The sequence below is a fragment of the Castor canadensis genome, chromosome 17, assembly GCF_047511655.1.
Source record: "Castor canadensis chromosome 17, mCasCan1.hap1v2, whole genome shotgun sequence".
Classification (NCBI taxonomy): domain Eukaryota; kingdom Metazoa; phylum Chordata; class Mammalia; order Rodentia; family Castoridae; genus Castor; species Castor canadensis.
Window position 1 is genome coordinate 55,622,211 of NC_133402.1, and position 16,099 is coordinate 55,638,309.

The window sequence follows — 16,099 nt, forward strand, 5'->3', positions numbered from 1 at the left end:
TCATAAAACCATAAACAGGTGTTAAACCTTTTAGAGAACAATCTGACAATATCTATCAAAATTTTAAATGTATACATCCCTTGGGACAGGAATTTCCTAGAGAATTATATAGTACACTAGAGAAAAAAAAGGGGAAAGGGAGTGAAAGGACAACAGTGCATATCCCTATAAGGTACTGTACATCTGGGATTATTTTAATTTTCTTTTTTATAGGAAAAACCCATGACAATGTTTTCTAAGGGAGATAAATTATGGTACCATAGTTTTAACATAAGAAATTTAGACATAGAAATAATGAAGTCAAAGATACACTTTAACTAGAAGTTAGAATACCTAATAAATGTTTAATATCTTCATTTATTAACTTTCTATTTTCTAAACCTAATGAGAACCACCCAATTCTCCTCTAAAATTAACCTCATGTGGTCACAGTCCCAAACCTACAGTGACAGGGCTGGTGGAGTGGCTCAAGAGGTAAAGTGCCTGCCCAGCAATCATGAGGCACTGAGTTCAAATCCCATACCACCAAAAAAAAAAAAAATTGTCCAAAATTAACCTCATGTGAGCTAAACTAACATGGGCTAATTTAGAAGGTCCAGCACACACTAAGAAACTGAGACGTAATTTGCCATCTTCAAGAAAGCATTATGGAAATAGTATGGGAAGAAATACCTACCTTTAACTGTTTTTACAAATGTTTGTTTTTCTTTATTTGGATCTTTTTCATCTACTAAAATCCCATGGAAAATACGACCAAAAGTACCTAGAAGGAAAAATAATAATTAATGAGATCATATGATAACCTTCATAATATACAGAACAGAACTTTCTGGTAAAATGTAACTTAATCATAACAAGGGCAAATGCTCTCAGCATTATTCTAGCCCTAGAGTGAAATGACCCCAATCAATGGTACTTAATGACTGTTAGAGGTTCTTTGTAACTAAGAAACAGCTTAACTTGCTTTTTGAAACACCATATCTAAACCAAGTACATGAGAGGTTTTTTTTCCTGAAATAAACTAATGACATAGCCAAGAGCACTGGAGCTAAGTAATGGAGTTATCAATACAGGCATTTATGAGTTTGTAGGACTAGTCTCAGAACAATGAAAGGAGAAAAACAGACTGTCCATCCTGCCACTGCAGAACTTTAAAAAGCAGCTTGAAGGGAAGGAGCAAATCTTGGATTAAAAACAGTTCTGGGTTTCTTCTACCACCCATTACTTAAAAGGTCTCAGACAAGATGCTTAGACCCTTAATTCACTGGTAAAAGGTGTTCCTAAAAACTTTAATAGTAAGAAAAGAAGTTATAACCTTTGGGGAGTGGTTAAAAATGAGTGATGAAAATCCACACACATCTGAGTCAAGTGTGATGGTGTACATCTATAATCCCAGCACTGGGGAGGTAGAGGTAGGAAGATTATGAGTTCAAGGCCAGCCTAGTTAACATAAGAAGATCCTGTTTCCAAAAAAAAAAAAAACCAAATCCAAGGGCTGGGGATGTAGCTCAGTGGAAGAATGTTTACCTAGCATACACAGGCCCTGGTTTCAATCCCCAGAACTGGAAGAAAAAACAAAGATTCCTAATGAGATAATCATTGAAAAATTAATCTTGGGTTATTCTTTCTCACAAGAACATTTTTACTTTTCCATCCTTCACAACTTCAAAGAAATGCCCACAGTTTTGCTCTGCTGCAGACACAGCACGCCCATGGGTCTTGCTTTAATTTCTTTCACAGTAAGCACTAAAGTCGTTGGTGCCCACCTATCAAGTCTTACTTTGGACAGAGAAACAGAGTAACTTGGACTCCCGAAGCAAACAAGGCTTTGGACAATCTTTAAGACAGTCTTTTTAAAGCTGACTAAACCTCTTCAAACCCTCCAGTCCTATATACTGTCAGATTTGACACCCTGGCCTGTCAGTTCACTCCTTATGAAGGTCTTCCTTTTTATCCCCACTCAAGTTTATCTTACTTCACTATACTTCTTCTCTCTCTTCCACAACAGCACCGCAAACATGGATTTACATATACGTAAAAACGAAACTCTCATGGATATGGGAACCAGACACTAAAGTCTATCTACACATATATCACTCTACCACAAGTTCACAGGAATTCATATTCCTACCATGATGTATAAGACAGCTTGTTTCCTCGTGCCTATTGTCAGCCTGGATATTAACTGTCTTTTTAACTCTTGGCAATGTGACAGATGAACAAGGCACGTATCTATTGTTTGATTTGTACCTATCAGATTTCCAGTGAACATAGCAATGTTAGCTAGCCATGTTTTCTATTCTGAAATCAACTACTACAGCTGTGAAAACTCCACCAGGTTCCAAAATTTCCTCTCTTCCTCAAATTATACCACCACAACTGGGTGGTATAATAATGGGATTATTCTATCCCATTTAAAGAATTAAGGAAAAAAAAAAAACTGCAAACAAAACAAGTCCCTATTCATGGCTCTCTCATTTCTTAGCTCTTTAGGGAATGCTAGCTTACTCAAGACCACTGACAAATCTGATAAGTAGTTAGGCTTAGAAAACAGACAACCATACATTGGTATGGTTTTCAATGTAGCATCCACACATTGAAAAACAGGTCAGAAAAAAATCTGCCTTCATTAATTATTATTTGCCACTGAAGGCAGTTCATGTAGCTGTGACTGACCTACAAGTATACACAACAGCTGAGTACAGGACTCACACGTATTCAAGACATTCCAAACTGAATTATAGTAAGGGAAAAAAGTAATTCTCTGTTTATAACATGAAGAGCTCAATTTGGTATTTTTTATTAATTTTTGCCCTCATCTTTCAGCATCTTCCTAATCAATACTCTAAATTCAAAGAAGAAAGCAAGGACCAGCAAGGGAAGGAAGGAAAGGGTGCTGTTATATATCAAGTATTATTATGTGTTAATTTATTTAATAAACATCTTTCATCTAATCTTCATAACAGTCTAGGAGTTTCCACAACCACTACTTAAATTACAATACTGTCTAAATTTACAGAAGAGGAAAGTGAAGATCTAAGACATTCAGTGGTTTCTCTAAGGTCATGCAGGTAATAAATCCTAGGACTGGAACTTGAGTCTAACTCCAAACCCTTATTCTATCTGCTAGAACTCCTATACTATCTATCAGAGACAAAATTACTTAAAAGTATTTAAAACAAAAACAAAACAAAACAAAAAACCTACCAAGTAGTGATCATTTTAAGTGTGAATAAAATAGAAAATGTATCTTAAAGATAACAAACACTTATGGATGCATTGTTTTACTTAAGAATCAAGAACTCCACTAAAGTTGTGTAAGGCACATTAACGTTTGAAGGAAAAATGAAAAAAAACTTTTTAATCAAATTGTTTTTGAGATAATAAATACCTTCTTGAAGTACATCTTTTAAAGTTATCCTCTCCCTAGATATTGCTATGTCCTTCACCTTGGATTTGGCCTCCAAAAGAGTGACACTTTTCAAGTCGTTCTTCTCTATCCGCAAGGTAGGATAACCTGAGGAGCCAACAAAGCCAGACCAAGCAATATAAATACCCTTATTATGGCATTAGGGCCAACTAGTTCAGTTAGAACCTCAGGACTCAAGTTACAGAAGTGGCTGATGTGGGAATCATTAAAGGAAACAGGCATGCATAAAACCAAGTTACTTACAGTGGACACATTGAATTTTAAGGAAATGTTTTCTCACCTACCACAACGCTATCCCCAAATGTTAAAATACAGAGTTAAAAAACCCTACAAATAATATTACCATTACCATCACTTCGAATGTCTTTCAGTTAAATGAAACAAGCTTTGATTCACAGAATTTAATTTAATCCTTCCAAAATATTTTTTAATATATAACAAAAGAACTTTTCAAATGAAGAGATGTTGAAAAAAACCTTATTTTCTAATGAAACATATTATCAATTTAGTCACTCTATTCCCACAGCTTAATCATGCCATTGTGAGATTCAAACAAGTCTCCTCAATTCCCATTCATTCTTAATACAATGACACCAAAAATAAAATTTATATAGCCATAAATTAAAGTTTTTCATTCCAAGAAAAAAATGTTAGAATAAAACCAAGAGCCAGTGTTAACAAGTAGAAACTGGAATGGCATCTCTAATGATCTACTGGGAAGAAAAACCTATGAAGAATTAACGGACCTACGCGATGATCAATTGCTGCCAAAAAACCTACAGGAAAGGTATGGAGCACTTTATAAGGGATGCAGGCTGCCCACACCTGAACCCACTTATCAACAATCTAGAAGACAGAGTACACACGTGTTTGTTTGATTCTGCCTAGAGTTCTCTTACTTTCTTAAATCAATTTCTTGAATTGTTACTTTGGAAAATTCTTAGCCTTTTTATCTTTAAATATTTTCTCTGCCCCTTTCTCTTTTGTTTTTTATTCATAAAACACATGCATCTCTATTGGCCCTTTAAAAAGTATTTTGTTTTCCTCTTCTTCCAAGTGGCCTGAGGTGAAAATGCTTCAACTTCTCTCATGACTCAGAAAACCCCACAAAATCATGCAAATCAAGAGGTTCAAATCTTTCAATTCAGTTTACAAACACGTGATAAACTGCCCAGGCCATCAAAGGTATGCATTTCCAAAAAGCCACCAAGTATGTGAAAGATGTCACTTAAAGAAGTGATGTGGCTCATTCTGGCATTAACAATGCTGGACTTGGTAGGTATGAGCAGGTCAAGTAGTAGAGCTGAACAAAAGGTCTGTGGCCCAAAACAAGTGCTGAAATTTTGTGCTATATGCTTAAACATGCAGAGAGTAACACAGAACTGAAGGATTTAGATGTGGACTCTCTGGTCACTGAACACATCCAAGTGAACCCAAGATGCACCTCGGTACTTCCAGAGCTCAGGGTCGGATTAACCCACCCCTGAGCTCCCCTGCCACGCTGAGATGATCCTCACTGAAAAGGAACACATTGATCCTAAACCAGAAAAGCTTTACAAAAGAAAAAGATATCCTCAGAACAAACAAAAGCAAACTTATAGTATGGGAATAAATTCCACATAAAATAAATGCAAGTAAAAGATGGAAAAAAGTATTTTGCTTTTAGAATATATAATAAATGAATTACCTAGCTCCTTAAGGTAATGTCTATAACTATAAGCAAGTAAATTTCTTATTAATAGTAACTAAATTTTTAAATATATAAATATATTTTCAAGGACTTAAAAGCATTTTTAGCATATCTAATCATGGAATTCTCTCCCGCTTGGTGTGGTGGGACGCACCAGTAATAAGCAAGGGAGGCTAAGGCAGGAGGATGGCAAGTTCAAGGCCAGTCCGCCTACATAACACCTTGTCTCAAAGTTACAAATGTATCAATTTTTACACACTTTATGTTCCAATTCAGTGTAGTCATTATTCTGTCCAATAGTCAAATGATTCCATCTTTGGCCAGTGGGAGCTTGTCAAGTCTGCAGCAGCATCCATGATATCTTGCTCAACAACAGGTCCTGGTTCATTTACTGACCCAGACCTGGGATCAGTCCTTTCTCCAATAAATCTTGGTTTTTTTTTTTTAATGGGAAAGTTATCAAAAGACCACAACAGGGCACTGGGTAGCAGACAGATATTCGTATTTTATTAAAGAGAAAATGCCAGCCCAAGGGAAACAGTTAATTGCCTACAAAATCCTAATTAATGGCACCTCTGAGGCAAGACCTGATTTGTGGTTCTTTGGCCCACTATATCCTGATGATTTGATGATTGTGTTGGTTTTATTTGTGCATGAACTGATTCCTCATTATAGATATATTATATTCTAAGAATAACTATATTACTGTATACATACATCATACCCATTGTGTATAGTATGTACCATAATCTGTTGATTAACAATTTTTAAAAAAGAATTAATTTCCCTCAAACATCTGAAAGTGTGTGAAACCTGTTCATAAAAATGAAGTTAGGGGCTGGGGGATGTAATTCAGTGACAGGGCGCTTTCATAACATGTGTGAGCCCCGGGGTTTAATGTGCACCACCATGGTGTGTAGGGGATCAGACTCCATGTTCTCAACACTCCAATGGTAGCTAGCTTCCTAGTATGATTAGAAAACAGTGTAAAGGGCTGGGAGTATAGCTCAGTGGTAGAGTGCATGCTTAGCACACTGGAGACCCTGTGTTCAATCCCTAGCACCAAACAGTGTAAATAAAGTCCCATAAGACAATTCATTAAAAACCAAAATTGCTGTGTTTATGTAACACAAAAGCTTATTCCATAAAACTACCTAAATTTCTAAAGAATTAACTTAGCAATTCTTTTAATATAATTAGCTACAAAAATCTCCCCAAAGCCAAAATTAATTGTAGGAATTACACTTAAATTTTACTTTTAATACCCAATTTAAAAATGTTTCATTCAATTCCCTAGAAAGCAAAAAGTTCCAGATCATACCTACTTTGGCACAAGTTAGATACTATGTGTTTAACATGGAACACATGATGCACAAGTACATTAACCATACAGGACCACCGACAGGAAACTTGGGTAACAGCTTTGGAATTAAATTAACTCTTACTGGTGATAGGAGTTGCGTTGTTGGGTGTGTCGGCTCTCAGATACTGAGTCGTCTGGGTGGACGGCTGAGACAGCCCTTGAGAACTACTGCTGGCACTGATGCTGCAAATGATTTTTCAGAGAGAAACATTTGACAAGTGAGTCTCCATGACAAATTTCTTTCCCATACATACAAAATGGGTGTAAGCACTGTAACCTGCCTAAAATCCTGATGAGATCACAATAACATGTGAATCTCTATCACAGTGTTTCAAGCTGCAATTTTAATCAGCCTCATAATATAGAGCTCTATTTCTACCCCCCAAATCATCAAGCAGGGTCACCTAGCAAAATTATTCAGAAATGTAGGTACTAGTCCTCAAACAGCAGTCCTAAACTTTACACAAGGATATGTTAGGGAATTATTGCTCATCTCAAGAAATTGAATTGAGCCATTCAATTAAATTGCTTTTCAGAAAAGGAGCAGAAAGACAGGACCCTTTTAATGATGGCTACAAATGAAATGGTGTAGAGATGAGGGGGTATTAAACCACATCAACATGCCAACATCCTCAAAACTTAGGAAGGAATATTATTATGTGGTTCAAGACTTTTAATCACATACACTGTTGTTAGAATGTTCAAAAATCTCTAGTATTAAAACATTAAATTATACTATATTCTCTAAACGAAACAGGAGACCCAGAAGATGGCAGGTGCAAATAACTGCTAATCCTGTGCTTGACAGTGACACAAATTAATGGTTCCCAAAGATGTTTTTCCTTCTTTTCAGTGGGTAGCAACCTTGTCCCAGATCGCCCTTGGACACATTCCACTCTCAGTACTTTAGCTCTTATAAGAGAAGTGAAGCACTCATACTCAGCATGAAAAGTTAATGTAGATGGCAGGATAGGGCTCCCATGCCTCTCTTAGCTACCGAGTCAGCTGAGCCCACTCAGAGGTTCCAACTTGCATAAGTATGGAAAATCTTATAACTGACTTGTCTATGCACCATAGTGCTATATTTAAAAAAACAATAATGACAAAGGGATGCTATGTAATCTGCCCATACATACATCTGAAAAATGTAAATATCCAGCCAATGAGCCCCTTCTATTGACTTACTCTAAGCCCCTACGTAGCCTTTTTATTGCTAATAGTAGAAGCTATTATTATCTGCTATTATAACTAAAATACCTCTGAAAAGTCATAGTAAAAAACTAAGACAGGAATGCCCTTCAATAAATAAACATTAGGAGAGTACTTATATACAAGCTGTCCTGGTCAGCACACCATATATATCTCAAAATGGCTGTCTACCTTCTGAGATGCCCCTTGGCATGCCTTTCCTTGAGCTCCCTATCGTTTCAGATTAGCTACTTCTTCCTTTGGGGCTGCAGTCAGCCCTGTTCCCCCAGCCACTCCGCTGAAGATACTTTGCAAATCAGCGAATATAATAGGGACTCATCAGGCCATCATTTAGTCTGAGTTCTGAAAGAGCTCTCAAGTCTGGAGATCATTCAATAATTGATCTACATGAGTTCACACCTGCAGGTAATGCAGTAAGAAGACGACAGAGAGCATAAATCTTGAAATCATGACTACCAGCACTACCACTAGCTGCATGAGTTAGGCAAAGAATTCAGTCCTTCTGCAGTTTCAAACTCCTAGACAGAGCATAATGCTATCTCCTGACAAGACTGCTAACAGGATTATATGAAAGACAAGTAAGGAAAGCACTGAGGACAGTGCCTGGCCCTCAGATATATACCTTGTTTCTAATTGTTTTCATTATTATAACTATTATGCACCCCTAATCCTTAGAATGGCGAGGAACTACAGAGCACTGCAGAAGTTGCAGATCTGAATACTACTCAAGGATCAGACTAGAAATCAAAGTTGTTTGAAGTCCAATATCAGTAATGGGGAGGAAGGAGAACCGCCATCACCCTCAAAGAGGGAGGAAATAAAGGACTTCTATTGACTTACTCATAAAATGGGATTAAGAAAATCTACCTCACAGGATTTTTGTGAGGCTCAAATTTATGATGCATGTGAAAGCACAATTTAAATACTATCTGCAACCAACACTGCTAATGGCTGAATAAACAGACCACATTTTTCTCTAGCAGCTGAACAACAGGTGGCACTCCTGTGCCACCTTAGGGTTTTTAAGGTTGTGGGCACAGAAGCATCATGGGCAGGTCGATGTTAACTTTTCATTCACTTAGTAGATACTGAGTGGGGAGGGAGGAAAGCACTGTGCTAAATGGACAGAGAAAGCTTTCTGTGGACCCAAGACCTATGTTATAAGGGGAACAAGGAGCAGCTGGGAACCTACTCCTGACACCTATTACAGTTCACACTTTCACAGCTGTACCACAGGAGGGAGACAACGAGATTCAAAAGTATACCTGCCAACACTTCATAGTTCAAGACTAATCTAAATGAATTTGATTTTCAGAAGCAAGTGGGCAAAGATCCTGATTTTCTTTCAAAACACATCACAATTTGTACGTTTGTGTGTGTGTGTGTGTGTGTGCCATTCACTTATTTATTTGCTAATCAACAAGTATTTACCAAGTCTCTACTGCATGCCAGGTGCTGTACAGGATGCTGAAGATACAGTAGTGAACACAACCAACAGCTTCATTCCCCACATACCAGTGGGGATTTCTTGTTTAATGTCTGTCTCACGGAAGCAGACTGTAAACTCACTCCTCCCTTCCCAGTACTTAAGCCAGTGCTTGGCATCATCCTAAAGGGGCCCAACTGAGCCCCAGAGAGACCTTGAAAAACACTGAGTAAATCAACCCATCAATGAAAGAGAATACCACACTTTCGTGGAATGTAAAGACATAAACTAGACAGAATGGTTGTTTCCAACAGAGTTGCTGATGTATACTAAAAACAGCAAAGAACTATTGGTATAACAAAATATTTTTCCTCCCTGTATTTATCTTTCAAAAAATGTTACTGAGTGTCTTACTATGTATGTATCCGTGTGTTAGACTTTAAGTGTAGAAACAAAGAGAAAGTAAGGAGCTGTTGTCACCAGTAATGGTGGAGGTAGTGGGATGGTGAGGATAATGGAAACTAGAAGAGGAAAATGAGGGTACTGCCAATGTAACAAGTTCAACCATCCCCTTCCCAAAAAAAATGAATGAAATTTCCTAATCACAAACTGATGAGGAAGACCACAGAATGGACATACTGCAGATCAACCTCTCTGTGGAGGACTTTAGAGTGAACACGGAGAGCTCTGCCTCTCCATGACTACTTGTCTGGCATAACACAGAAGTTAGACAGATCAATGAGCATTTTGGGAGAGGGAAAGCCACACAAATGGGCTCCAACTGCCCCTGGCACAAGCAGAACAATGTGCCCTGTGGAATTTGAAATCTGCACAATTCTGGCCTATGTGGGTTCACAGCCCTACCACACATGCAAACATTCAAGGAAAATGCAACTCTTTGTGTGTATCAAGACTGACTTCTGAATATCATACTCTTCAATGACTCCTGCAACTCTCCTTACATCATCCCTCAAAGCCCTATACAAAATGTTCACATTATCACTTTATCCCCTCAAATGCTTCCAAATATCATTTCTTCTTTTGTAAATTCTAAATCTCCCTTCAATACCACCATGTACACAATGCAAATTCTGAAACATCACCAGTATACTTCCCTTCTCACTCTTACCTCTTCCTTCTCTACTCAGGTAAGGAAAGGAACACAGTAGAGGCAGAAAATACAGAGGAAGGTACTGAACCCAACCAGTTCTGGCATCTTGGTTTTTTGTTTATGACACCATGTTAAGACTGGGGATTCATCAGTAAGGCTCTCTGCCCCTAACTGTACAGAGTTTACATTCAAGTAGGAAGATAAGACAAGTACACAAAAAATTTTAGAAGGAAAAAGTACAGTAATTGCCACCAAAAGACAGAGACAGAGAGAGGAGAAACAGATGGTAGGGAGGCTTAGAAAAGACTTCATGAAAAAGATGGCAATAGAGCTGAAGCATGAAGAATGGACAGGATTTGGAGTGGTAGGAAATTCAAGGAGTACTGTGGATGAAAGATGAAAGGAAAGCACAAACTTTTAAAAGTCCTGAAGGGCATGGTGCAGGGCACAAAGAAGGAGCAAGATATTACTTGACTGGAGCACAAGTAAAGAGACAGTAAGAAGGGGAAAGAAAGGCTCAAAGCCAAGTCGTGAGGCTGGGAATATGTTGTCAGCAACTGGGAATCACTGAGGGAAAAAGAGAGTTGTGGATTGTGAAAACCTGTCTACCATTCCATCTTTACCTCTCACTCTATCCTGACTGTAATGTCAGACTCCTTGTCATCTGACTGACCCAGGCTGGGACAAGTACCTTTTGTCTTTCCATACTATAATCTCACAATCATCAATTTTATATACTTTTATAATTACGGGTTAATGTCAAAGATGAACTCCTTGACACCATGAAGTGCATCATTAATTTTTGTATTTCCAACACTTAGTACATTATCTAACCAAGTGTATCTCAAACTGGCTGTACATCAGAATCATCCAGGAAGCTTTAAGAAATATTGATGTTCAGACACTACCCCAGGCCAATTACATCAGAATCACTGGAAGGTGAGATCTGAGTACTGGTATGTTTCAAAAGGTTCTCCATGACTCTAGTGTGTACCTAGGGTGACAGTCAATGGTTTAAAGCACAGCAGATACTCATTAAGTGTTGGAAGGATGGATGGATGGATGGATGGATGGATGGATGGATGGATGGATGGAAGGAAAATGATAAGAGGAAGAACTAGAAGGAAGAAACGGCTATTTTTAAAAGGAATGGGAGTCTGGAGTAGAGTCAGGACAATGGGATGGAAAAATCATATTTGATTTCTACTCCTTTCCCAACAATAAGGTGTAATTTATGGCTGCACAAAATTTTAAATTTAAAAATAAAACCAGAGAAACACAAGATGGTGATGAGTACATCTTATTTTTCCTTTAGCTAGGGCTTGATCATCCTCCCTCCTTCCCCCCATAGCAGTGTACATGAGTTTGTGTGGGCTCTCATGCATACTGGAAATAAATACTTATATTATTTTCCTTTCCCAAAACATGTACAATACCTGTCATCCAGTTCAATCCTTTTCATACTATGAAGGTGCAAAACGGCTAATATTATTGCTACAAGAAATATTACGGCACAACAAACCCCTACACTGATATAGAACACACGCGTAGAAGTGGTTGGAGCTGCATGTACAGGATCATCTGAAATAAAATGAGAAGCAGATTAAGCTTTTAAACAAGTATGACTGACTGCTTTCTGATCCAACATACACAATGAGCACCCTGTGCTTTGAAAAAAGATTTGCATTTCATGTGTTTATTATCTAGAGTGTTGATGTACATTTACACAATCTTTTGATGCTTTTGTTATGGTTTTTTAAAAAGGTTTTAAATAAAACTTCTGTGTAGTAAGTATAATAGTCATTACATGTGGTATTCATAAAATATACCAGTGCGTAAAACACACTGCCATAGTGCTATCCCACATAATTTTCTGCAAGAAATGGCGTACAGTGTACTGAACAACACAGTAGCCTACCACTGGCCAGCAACATTGAAATGTGGCTGGTATATCTGTGAACATGAAAGTTCAATTTTATTTCATTTTAATTAATTTAAAGCTTAAGAGCCACAGATTGGTAATAGTTACCCTACAGATTTTTTAACAGTAGTAGTTATTTTACTTGTCTGTTTTTAAAGATCCTATTGATTAAATAAAATTATATTAGGCTTTCATTATTTTTAAAAGAAACAGAAAACTCAGTAATCGGAAAAATAATCTAATCACACACACACAGGCAAACTAAAGCTAGGAATGGTAGTACATGCCTGTAATCCTAGTGCTCAGAAGGCTGAGTCAGGAAGATTGCAAGTTTGAGGCCAGCCTGGTATATAGCAAGACCTTGTCTCAAAAAAACAAAGTAATTAAAAAAAAAAAAAAAAAAGAAAGAAAGAAAGACAAACTAAGAAGAGGTGCATAGAGACAAAGCTGTATTATGAGAAGGGAGTGAAGACATGAACATGCAGAACTGGTATGACTGGGGATTCACCTAAGTTCTGATGATGAGTGCCACATCATAATTGCACTGAATAAAACCTGAGGAATTTGGAGTCCATTCTAAATGAGATGGAAAATCACTGTAAGAAATGATACATGTACCTCTTACAGAATTCTAAGAGAATGCTGGGTGAAGAATGCGCAGAGGAGCAAGAGCAGAAGCAGGGAACTAGCAAGAAGGTTACTAAAGCAGTCCAAGAAAGGGACAGCAAGTGCTTCATCAAGAGTCTCATAGTAAAGATGAGATGTGAATGGATTTGGAAGCAGTCAACAAACCTTATTAGTAGACTTTACTAAAGTTGCAAGAAAGAGGAATCAAAGCTTTGGCTTAAGAATTATTTGAAGAATGCTACCTCCACAAAGACTAAAAAGAAGCAGGTTGAGAGCAGTTGAGAATCAAGAGTTTTGTTTTGCCCAAATTAAATCTGGAGTTTGTAGTACACATCATACATGTGGACATGTCATATTGATAGATATATAAGTATAGAGTTCTGGGAATAGGTCTGAAGAAAAGATAAAAGTTATAGCTTTTAAAAACAGAAGTAAGGCAAACAAGGTAGCTTTTGAAAATTTAAACTTTGAACCAGGTATGGTGGTACATGCTTGAAATTCTAGGACTCAGAACAGTGAGGCAAGAGGATTTCAAGTTCAAGGCAAGCCTGGGTTACATAGCGAGTTCCAGGTGAGGCTGGAACTCTGTCTCCAAACACCAAAAATAAATAAATAAATTTAAACTTTGAATTAACAAACAAAAAATCGGAGTAGATTAAAACAAAGAGATGAACTGGTTTCTGAGACAACTAGAGGCAAAACTTTTCTCAAGAACTTCTATGGGCCATAGCAGGTTGTGTGGACTTGCATGGGATGGAAAAGTCATGGAGGCGTGTGCTGGCACTGCCAGAGCAGAGAGAGTAGAGGCCATGGCTCTGCTGGGTAGATTGAGTCACAGGCACCCTGCTCAATTGACTCCAACTGCCAGGCTTGTGTATGGACTGTTCCCATCCCCTCAGTGTGATGCTTCACATGTCAGCACCCAGTTGCCCTTCAGGTCTGAGATGTCACTTTTCTAAGAAAACTGTCCCTCACTCCCTCAGGAAAGGTTACATGCCCCTCCCCAGGGTTCCCAAAGTCTCCCTGTGCTCACCTTATCATAAAGCCTGCCGTGCTATGTTGTTATCATTGCCTGCTGCCTTTGTCCATCTCCCCCATAAAGCCCTAAGTCCTTAAGGGCAGGGTCTGTTTGCTCAGTTTAATCCTCTGCCTCAGCCATACCAGTCAGTCAAAAACACTGAATTTGTGGATAAGTAGGAAGGGAGGGAGTAAGAAAGAGGAAAACAAAGGCAAAGACTTTCTCAGTGAGAAATAATACACTACTAGCATAAAAGAAATGGATTAAACTGCCAGAATTTTAAAAACTGGAAGCAGTGACAGAACTAAAAATATGTTTTCTTCTTTCCCAGAATCTTTAACAAGTAGACAATCTCTCATATTATTTTACCTTCGAAAAAAGTCTACATTGGAATACTGAGATACTTTGCACTCCAGAGGTAATAAAAAGATGAAATAAGAACACCTAGGACCACCCATGAACTATTTTTGCCAAGAGTTGATCCTGAATTAATCAAGTGCAAAACCTAATTACTATTTACAGGAAAGACAAAAACAGGTCAAATGGTACCAGCAGGATCCAGAATGTGGGAATTTCTATAAGATGAAATTATGTAATTTCACAAACAAAGGTAAGTGTTTTCTGGACTGGTAGAGTGGCTCAGGTGGTAGACTGCCTGCCTAACAATCATGAGAGCCTGAGTTCAACCTCCAATACCACCAAAAAACAATAACAACAAAAAAACTTCTACTGATAGTAATAAAGGGAAGTGTTTTCTGATTAACACAAAATATGTACCAACCAAATACAGTGTGTATGGGCTTCAATTAGATCCTGATTCAGGGGAAAGAAACTATAGAAAGATGTTTTTGACATGATCAGGTTCATTTGAACACAGAAAGCTATTAGATATGAAGGAATTAGTGTTCATTTTGCAATATGTGATAAATCAAAATGAGTATGTATTGGGTGACTGTCGGGTTTGGGGTTTTTTTTAAGACTTTTTTTTTTTTTTTTCTGATACTGGGGCTTGAACTCAGGGCCTTCACCTTAAGTCATTCCACCAGCCCTATTTTTGTGAAGGGTTTTTGAGATAGGGTCTCACAAGCTATTTGCCCAGGCTGGCATTGAACTGCGATCCTCCTGATCTCTGCCTCCTTGAGTAGCTAGGATTATAGGCATGAGCCACCAGCACCCAGCATAACACTGAAATATTTATGGGTAAAATGATATGATGTCTGAGATGTGCTTTAAAGTACTCTAAGCCATCCCTAGCCAACAAAACAACAGAGGAGGCAATCAATGGAAGAATACTGGCAAAATGTTTATCATCACTGAAACCAGATGATGGGAACATCAAAGTTCACAGGCACAAATCTCAAATTTGTGTATGTGAAATTTTCCCCTTAAATTTGCTCCCCCTTTTTAGTCTGTTTTCATGGAAATAAGATATTGCTATCAGTACTATCTCAAGAAGAGTAAGACTTAATGATGTGCCCACATTAGAAAAGGAAAAAAGGAACCTGTTATGGTATCTAAATACAACCAATACCAACAAATAAATATCTGCTCTGCTGGGCAGTGTTTCTGCTCTGAAGGTTTAAATAACATAAATTTGCATTTTCAGCTGGATGAAATTAGCTAAGGGTTAGGTCCAGGCCACAGATGCCAGATTTTCCAACACTCTGCTAATAAGGATCTTACACATATTTTTATTTTTATGTTCATTCTTTAATTATGACCACTCGAGAAGGCATGATGTAAATCCTTGCTTCCAAAAGATTTCAACTAACTTGTTATAAAATGAATGTATGAATTTCATATGAATTTTACTTCTCAAAGTATTCAATATTCTGAGAGCTTCATTTGACCTATATACCAATCTATAATACATGAGCAAAATGAATAGCAGGGTATTATAATCATTTGACAAACTGGAAACCACAAGGTTTCCAAGCTTCATGTAAGCATGTTCATATACAATCGACCACTTTTTTATGCCTAATAATGGAGAAAGACAATAGAGGAACACTTACAAATAGTTCTGCTAGTGTTTTTGTCCAATGCTGAAGTTTTTACTTCTTCAAGTTCTGAATTAAAAGGGAAATTAAAAATAATTTAGAAATTCTTTTCTAGTAAAATCCTTAAGTACTATAATAACATTTTCTGAATTTTCTCTAACATAGTTTTGTGTTCTATCAGAACATTACTTAAAGTAAGTAACAAAGTATTTGTTGCACAATAATGAAAGTTATTTTACTGTTCTGACAATCATCAGTATAATTGTCAATCAAAAAGTAGCGATGCCAGTGTTAGCCAAAAGGT

The 16,099-nt window shown here is 37.5% G+C and overlaps 1 protein-coding gene across 3 annotated transcripts in view; it reads right to left on the reverse strand.

Moving 5' to 3' along the window:
* Ryk (receptor like tyrosine kinase) overlaps window positions 1–16,099 on the reverse strand; it is a 92,460-nt gene that overhangs the window by 35,047 nt on the left and 41,314 nt on the right. For 2 of the 3 annotated variants that reach the window (XM_074059384.1, XM_074059386.1), the window contains exons 5-9: window positions 15,811–15,864; window positions 11,666–11,810; window positions 6,565–6,666; window positions 3,392–3,525; window positions 677–763 (exon numbers count right to left, since the gene is read on the reverse strand). In XM_074059384.1, the coding sequence (XP_073915485.1) occupies window positions 677–763; window positions 3,392–3,525; window positions 6,565–6,666; window positions 11,666–11,810; window positions 15,811–15,864 (522 nt within the window). The remainder of the gene's footprint in view (window positions 1–676; window positions 764–3,391; window positions 3,526–6,564; window positions 6,667–11,665; window positions 11,811–15,810; window positions 15,865–16,099) is intronic. The other variant, XM_074059385.1, reaches the window with a different exon arrangement.